The 8,265-nt window shown below is 38.9% G+C and overlaps 1 protein-coding gene across 1 annotated transcript; it reads left to right on the forward strand.

The window, feature by feature from the left end:
- Positions 1 to 2,000: 2,000 nt before the first annotated feature.
- LOC104956008 (transmembrane channel-like protein 8) lies at positions 2,001 to 8,184 on the forward strand. Its single transcript, XM_010783434.1, has 10 exons — positions 2,001 to 2,178; positions 3,962 to 4,143; positions 4,714 to 4,878; positions 4,968 to 5,119; positions 5,642 to 5,711; positions 5,820 to 5,929; positions 6,272 to 6,458; positions 7,321 to 7,469; positions 7,609 to 7,752; positions 7,948 to 8,184. The coding sequence occupies exons 1-10, from the start codon at positions 2,001 to 2,003 to the stop codon at positions 8,051 to 8,053; spliced, it is 1,443 nt and encodes a 480-aa protein (XP_010781736.1). The 3' UTR covers positions 8,054 to 8,184.
- Positions 8,185 to 8,265: the final 81 nt, after the last annotated feature.

Consider the following 8,265-nt stretch of genomic DNA (forward strand, 5'->3'; position numbering starts at 1 on the left):
CATAAACCAAAAATGTTTAATTATCGAGATATTTGAAAAACATTCACAGGTCATTGAATTCAGGTAAAGAAACATTTTGAAAAACAACTTAATACTTTGAACATCATATAAATGATGATATAATAACATTCGTTTGCATGAATTCTGAATTTACTGTAATAATGAAAGTTGAAAAAAAATGTAACACTGTTACAAAAGGACGATAAAAAAAAGAGTTCAATCCCTTTAAACAATCCCTTTAAACATAAGGTTAAAATAAAAACTTTGCAAAAAGAGGCTACAACCACAACCTTATCTTCATATCATGTAACTGGAACAGTGAGTTCCAGTTTCACTTTTTTTTTCAGCCACTTGACTTTTTCAGCCACAGACTTGAATTAGTTTTCATGCGATGGAGTCAGTGATTGGTTCTCTTCAATGGTAGCAGGACGCACTCTGCAGGGGTTTCTCTGACGTCTGAGCATTGTGGTATGCTGTTTCACCAGGAAGCGCTTATCAGAGCTGCTCTGTGGGGGGGAAGACACAAGTCTATTGACACAACAACACTCTGATACACTAACCATATAAACCAGGGGTGTCAAACTCCGGCCCGCTACTTCATTGTATGTGGCCCACAAGAGCTTGCAAAGAATATAATAAGTTTATTATAAGGTTACGCGCCGCTTTACAGGAGCACGTTGCCCATAAACTACATGTCCCACAATGCATCTAATTTTGTGAGATGTGCACTGAAGACTTGCCATACTTGCAATTATTTGCCCTAGACTACTGCTTTCAGACGTAGTGATAGTTAATTATGAAGTTATTACCCTATCCGATAATAATGCAATGCAGAGGAAATATTGTTAAACAATATTTCCTCTGCATTGCATTATTATCGGATAGGGTAATAACTTCATAATTAACTATCACTACGTCTGAAAGCAGTAGTCTAGGGCAAATAATTGNTCGAGCCCCATTTGAACCCCTGGAAGAAGCTGACATGAAGCACCTGTCACTCAAGACAGTGCTGTTACTGGCCCTGGCATCCGCCAAGCGAGTCAGTGACATTCATGCAAGATCACCAGCCAATCAGGATTGGCGTAATGAGATTGATGCTTCTGTTTGCTCCGCGATGAGGCGCATCCCATAGTGAGACATCTCACTTCATGTTACTCTGAGAACTGGGGTTACGTAAGTAACCTATAGTTTTCTAATGTTTAGAGTTGGCTGTGCAATCACTTTAGTAGTTTAACCATTATAAAATGTTTTAAGTAAACTTGACTTTTTTCACTTACTTTGACAGTGCATGGGGCAAAATCACTAGAAAAGTTTCAATTTGATTTGTGTGGACAAAAAAATGGGTGAAAATTAATTAAGGTTGATTTGCTTCTGTTAAAAATGCTGGTAATAAATTGATAAGAAACAATACATCAATGACGATTTTTAGAGGATTTAATGGATAATTTAAGCAGCGTAGAAATCAATTACATCGATTTATTATGGCTATATGTCAACGCAGTCTATTTACTCATATCAAGTTCTGTAAGAGATTTTCTCCTCTCTATAAAGTGAAGGATGATAAATGCGTTTCCTATCTCCATTCTGAAACTGTTATTAGCGCCACACAGCTAATCAATGCAAATGTATAGATTGAATTACCATTGTATTTATAACTAGCCATCCCCACCCCCTTCAGATACCACACGCTGATTTATCATTACATTTAAATATAGACAGAAGTAATCAGCTATGCTGTGCAATCCTGCATTCACATTACAATGAACAAGATCTCCGGCACTGAAGCTGGTTCACGTTGTTTAGGTGAAGGAGAACAGAAGAAGGAGATAGATGTGTTGGAAAAGCAGATTCAGCTCCGGGAGGAAAGATGTGTGTCATGTTTTTCCCACTACAGGTTTCCACCACTGCCATTTTCTAAGTTATTAATAGCTGTAGAGACTCGCACACTAATATACCCACAAAGCTGCAATAGAAGAACAGGTGGGCCATTACAGCTGCTAATGTGGGCTCTACAGAACCATATCCAGCGCTTTGCTGATGAGATGGAAACAGAAAAAGTCTGTCAGCTAGAAAACTGTGAGACAAGGAAAGAGAGAGAAAAGCTGAGACCATCAACCAAGTCAGAACACAGATGTGTCGTCCACACTCAGGGCTGCAAGAACAAACAACTGCTGGAGAGTGAAGGCTTTCATTTGGTGCGGGATTAATGTACTTGCAAAGCTGATGCAGCGATAACTCAGCGGTTTAAACTGCTGTGTTTCCCTACTTCCTTACCTGCTTGTTCTCGTATATCTAACACTTATCATTTCCTTCCCATATGTAAAATTGTTAAATAAATCCTTGTAAATTCTGTGTATTCTCATAAATAATGACTCCTATTAGTCAGTATGTGTGGATGCATTTGGAAGCAGACTATGGTTTACATTCAAATGAACAAACCTAACATTATCCATAATGGAAATGTAACCCAACCTATACCTAAACAGAAATAGGGGTGCTCCTGAAAAAGTTGGTTTTCATATAAAAACTAAAGAAAAATGGTATTCACATTAACAATTCTGAACAGGGATCATTATGAACTTTTCAAAATAATTATTTGAGTGATATGACAACTTCATCAGCCGTAGGCAGCAAGACAGATGTCAGGGTTTGCGTTGTGGTTTCTCAGTGTCCTTCAGTGTCTTTTTACCTCCACCTAATCTGAGAATATCTCCTGTCCGACTAAACACATCTGTTTAAATTAAATTAAAACAATTTTACGGCAGCTATACTGTCAAAGCATTTTTACTCTAACTGTGTTGAGCATAGTCTTTTATCTTTTCTTGTGTTGCTAGTGGGTATAAACAATGTCACACTGCTCAGCACCCTTCAGTCCAAACAAATCGTCAGCTGACAAATACAATTTCCCTAGAGGGCAGCTGTCTCTGTATTATGGTGGCCCTGAAGTGCAAGACACCACAGCATTTGAGAAAAAAACACAGCATTTCAGAAAACGCTACAGCATTTCAGAAAACACTACAGCATTTCACAAAACACCAAAGCATTTCAGAAAACGCCACAGCATTTCAGAAAACGTCACAGCATTTCAGAAAACGCTACAGCATTTCAGAAAACGTCACAACATTTCAGAAAACACCACAGCATTTCACAAAACACCACAGCATTTCAGAATGTCACATTGGACGGAAAGGGTATTCCTTGATTGGACAGAGCCAGCGAAGCACTGCTGGGATTGGTTGTTTTTGCTGCCAGTCAAGAAATGGGGCTTTGTGATTGGTCAACGCCCGACAGCGCAATATGTCCCAACCAACACATCAGCCGTTTGCACACACTAGCTCACAGCTCTTCATATCTATTCAGAAACTGGACAAAAGTTAAACATGTACAAAACACAGACTGTTTGTGTCATGGCGAATACAGTCGCTGCTTTATTTATGTCTGTATGACGTTGTTGTGAGTGTGGACGGAGCAGCTACAGGTTAGTTTAGCATGATGGATCCGATTCCATTCAGAAAACACGCATTTTAAAAGCTTTTCGCCTGCTGTCTTGTCTGCAGGCGATGAGGAGACATGAGGAGCTGTGAGCTCTGAGTGTGTGCTAACAGCTAATGGCTGATGTGTTGGGCCAATCACGAAGCGTCATTTATTGACTGGCAGTAAAAACAATCAATCACAGCAGTGCTTCTCTGGCTGGCTCCGTCCAATCACAAACAAGAAGTGTTCTCCCTAAGGAATACCCTTTCCGTCCAATGTGAAATGCTGTGGTGTTTTGTGAAATGCTGTGGTGTTTTGTGGTGTTTTGTGAAATGCTGTAGTGTTTTCTGAAATGCTGTAGTGTTTTGTGAAATGCTGTTGTGTTTTGTGAAATGCTGTGGTGTCTTGCACTTCAGGGCCACCGTAGTCATTAGAGTCATCATTATTGAAATAAAACTGTTCACAACTTGCTAAAAACTCCTCGTAGTATCTTTAAAGAAAGTGTCTGTTATACTTAATAGGACGACGGTTGGCTACAAGCACACCTGGATGCTCGGGAAGCGTTACAGTATGAACGTGAGCTACAAGATATTTTGTGGATGGGATTTCACGATCCAGAACCCTGAGGCTGCCGCTCTCAAACGCAGCTTCATAAAAAACGATCTCAAGGTTAGTAGACAGGCATATCACAAGCAAGCGCTCTTCTAATTAACCTTGGTAGCTGACCAAATACTGGCAAATTTAGTAGACAATAAATCTGTCAACCATATCATCCCAATTGTTTCCCATATAATGTTGGGTCTAACTGGTCAGTCCATACTGTGGGTGTAAATTGGGTTGACATGTTCCAAATCATGTTGGGGACTGCGTTTTACATCATTTTTATCATTATCAAATCATTCATGAGTTTCATGAACAAAGTTACTTTTTACAGATTTGCAGCTCTGTAGCTCTATTGAAATTATACTGATTATTGGCAGAAAAAATGGTTGACCTTGTGTTTCTATCCTCTTGATAGAACCAGGGAAAAGGTTTCTTTAGTTACTATTTCTTAATGATTTTCATCTTCTTCTAAATGAAAATACCTGGCAAATGAAGAGGTGTACACGTGATTAATGAAGCTAGACTGTATGATTCTTGATGGTGTTCCCACTGCTGTTCTAATGTTTTGATCGAGTTAACATTGAGGTCTACGCTCACAGTATAAGTGTTTCCCTGTGTCTTTCTGTTGGTCCTCAGCTGTTTCTGGAGGAGCAGAGTTTCTCCCGGCGCGAGGCTCAGAGGACACTTGGACAGCGTGTGCGTCTCTACCTGCTCAGGTTCTTCCTCAACCTACTCGTGCTGGCTCTGCTGGGCGGAGCCTTCTACCTCATCTACTTCGCCACCAAAACATCGCAGGACGCGGTGAGACTGTGTTGCTGATTTTTCCCCACCGTGTCCTGGATGTGGTGAATGAATATAGTCATACACTTTCACTCTCCTGTGTTTCTCAGATTGGACACCACTGGTTGGTCAGTCTGGTTCTCGAGTACCTCCCTCCCATAACCATCAGCTTCGTCAACCTGCTCCTCCCTCACATCTTCCGCAAGATCTCATCTTTTGAAGACTACTCTTTCACCATGCAGGTCAATGCCACGCTTGTGAGGTAAGGTGCACATGGAGAAAAACCCAGGTCACATGACTTGAACTCGATTGAGAACCGAGTCACAAATGATATGACCTTAGAGTAAATTTGACAATATAAAAAAAAAATCTTGTTGTCTTGAATTTTAACTCCAATTACTTGTGAATTCAATCAGACAAAACCCTTTTTAAAAGTATGTTATTTAAAAAGTGGACTCTCACAATCCAATTCATTTTCTGAATGGACTTACATGTATGTTGACATTAATTATTTCCAGCATGTCAACACTTATTTTATTGTTTTTTATTAGCAATTGGCTTAAAACCTCTGTTTTGTTACTTGGAAAAAATGATACCAATAACAATTTAGTTTCAGTACAAATAGTGGGCAGTGGAAAAAGAAAACTAAATTATATGAAAAACTTGCAAGTCGACATTTCTAGGTGTATTGAGACTTTTTTCTTGACTTGGGTTTCGAGAGCAAATCAATGTCTTGGTTCCAAACACACACACACACACTTGGTTCACCCTGTCTTTTCTTCAGGAGCATCTTTTTAAAGCTGGCTTCACTTGGGATCTACTTATTTTTCATCTTCAAAACAACCAAAAAGCCAGTAAGGAACATTTATGTTGTAACATCATACAGACTTATATTTTATCTTAGGTATATGTTCTTAAGTGTGTTCCTTGTAAACCCCCGTTTCTTCTGTGTTTGTTTACAGCATGCGGTTCAATGCTTGGAGAACTTGTTTGGTCGAGAGATGTACAAGCTGTGTATCTTCAACTTCCTCACTGCTTTTTGCAAAGCTTTCTTCTTGAACTACCCCAGGAAGTGAGTTTGTTTGAGATCAACCGTCTCTTTCTTTCTTATTCAGTGTCGTGGTTAACCTATATTTTGTTTTAAATGACTGCTTTATTTTATTGCTATCTTACTATATTTACATTACATTAATGTGCATTACGATGTTCTTAATATAGTTCGCTATCTGTGTACTTTTTAAAAAAGTTTTATATTTTATGTATGCACCATGACATCAAGTCAAATTCCTCGTACGTGTGAACCTACATGGCAATAAACCCATTTCTGATTCTGATTCTATAGGGAAAGGTTGAAGTTTTACTTTCTATTTAAGATTCATGTCCGTTCTTTTCCAATTATCTTAATACCTGACAGGCTGCTGCATGAGAAGTATCCCTCATCCTTTCTGGCCCGATTGTGGGGAAAACAGCTCTTCCTGGTCCCTTTCAATGTGTTGGATCTGGTGTACAGTCAGACTGCATCCTGGGTTGGAGTCTTCTACTGCCCTCTTCTGCCGCTGATAGAAGCCGTCACACTGATGGCCACTTTCTACATCCAAAAGGTTGTCTGGGACGTGAGAGTTATAGACCCTCTTACACAAAACGGTGTCTCTTTCGGTCTCTCAATTTTTAAATCCAGATCATAATCAAGTACGGGCATTAATGTCACAAAATCAACAGAAGAACAACGCCCTAAAAAGATAGAACTTATCTCAATATGAACTAAATAGTAATACTACTTCAATAAATACATACATATAAGTTAATAGATACTTTGGATCAACCAAAATACTGACATTCAGGTGGATGTCATTATTTGTTTGGCAACATGATGATTTTTGCAAAAATTGGTTAACAAATTCCTTAAATATAGGAATGATTTTGGATGAAATAAGCTTTTTTACTCAGCTCATTTGCTCAGAAAGATTAGCTTAGCTTAACAAAAAGACTGGAAACAGGGGGTAAAAGATAGCCAGGCTAGGTCCTCTTTAGCTCTCATAATAACCTGTTTTATCTAATTTCAACTGTAAGAAAAATCGAAAGTAAAAATGTTTTGGTTTTATGTGTAATAACCTCATAATAACCTGTTTTATCTAATTTCAACTGTAAGAAGTAAAAATGTTTTGGTTTTATGTGTAATAACCTCATAATAACCTGTTTTATCTCATTTCAACTGTAAGAAAAATCGAAAGTAAAAATGTTTTGGTTTTATGTGTGGGGGGGTTGACCTCCTAGTCCTGTCGTCATTAGACAAAAGTCTGAAAATACATAAAATTACTGAATCCAGACAAGAAATAGTCTGTAACATAAGACTGTTTGCAGGTATTTGTTTGATGTAGATGGACTTGTGCACAAGATGCACTAATGACCCTCAACTGTATTTGAACAGTCCATGTCCATGTCTTTTTCTCTCTCTGTGTTCAGTTCTCGGTCCTGCGGTGCTGCGTGGCAGAGCAGAGGATGTTTCGAGGCTCCATCTCCTCCGTTTTATTCCACTTTATGTTACTGCTCGGTCTCCTCATGGCTGCAGCCACACTGGGCCTCGACCTCTACCAGCCAGAAGGCACACACATGTACTTTTAAACTATAATTTTGATTTGCAGCCAACATACTATTGTAGCAGTGTTGATTCTCAATACACCCTATTTGTTTCTTTAGCCGTTTTAAATCTTCTTTTTTGCTGTTTTTTTCCTCCTTATTTTTCCACTCCAGGTCCTCATGTGGTCCATTCGGAAATGGACAAAGTGTGTTTAATGTGACAGGAGTGTGTGTGGACAGCCTCCCAGGCCCGGCGCAGTCCACTCTCCGCTACCTGGCCTCGTCGGCCTTCGCCCTGCCGCTCATACTTGCTGAGATGTAAGTCTGCAACAGGTTTATTCAAAAACACTGGTTACGTTTTTGACCAGTTTTTCCGGTTTGAAAGAAAACAAATGTAATATACTATCAGACTGTTTTAGCCTTGGGTGAGAGAACTGGAAGCACAGTGTGTACAGCTGCTTATATCATGTGAAAATAATAATCATCAATGGATATTTTATTCTGTTTCCTCAGTCTAATCTTAACCTCATATGTGTCACGGGGACGAGCCAATCAGAAGGCCATCGAGAGACTGAAAGAAATGCTGGTTATGGTTAGTCACATGTTATCAAACGACTAACATATTTCATTTGTTATAGACAAGATGAGAAAACATATGATTTGGTTGTTGCAAGGGAATCAGTCATTGGTTTATGTCAGGGTTGTCAAACTCAATTTCATCGCGGGCCACATTAGAATTATGGTTGCACTCAAAGGGCCGGTGGTAACTTTAAGACTATATAAATATACAGAGATTAATATATATAAAATGATGTATTATTTAACAATATT

The sequence above is a fragment of the Notothenia coriiceps genome, unplaced genomic scaffold (assembly GCF_000735185.1).
Source record: "Notothenia coriiceps isolate Sejong01 unplaced genomic scaffold, NC01 NC01_scaffold00025111, whole genome shotgun sequence".
Lineage (NCBI taxonomy): Eukaryota > Metazoa > Chordata > Actinopteri > Perciformes > Nototheniidae > Notothenia > Notothenia coriiceps.

What these genes read in the sequence shown, in the direction of transcription:
- LOC104956008 (XM_010783434.1), top strand. Translation starts at nt 2,001, where the DNA reads ATGTGGGCTCTACAGAACCATATCCAGCGCTTTGCTGATGAGATGGAA. An exon ending in GAACAAACAACTGCTGGAGA is followed by an intron (nt 2,179 to 3,961) that starts GTGAAGGCTTTC and finishes AACTCCTCGTAG; the next exon opens with TATCTTTAAAGAAAGTGTCT. An exon ending in CCACTTTCTACATCCAAAAG is followed by an intron (nt 6,459 to 7,320) that starts GTTGTCTGGGAC and finishes CTCTGTGTTCAG; the next exon opens with TTCTCGGTCCTGCGGTGCTG.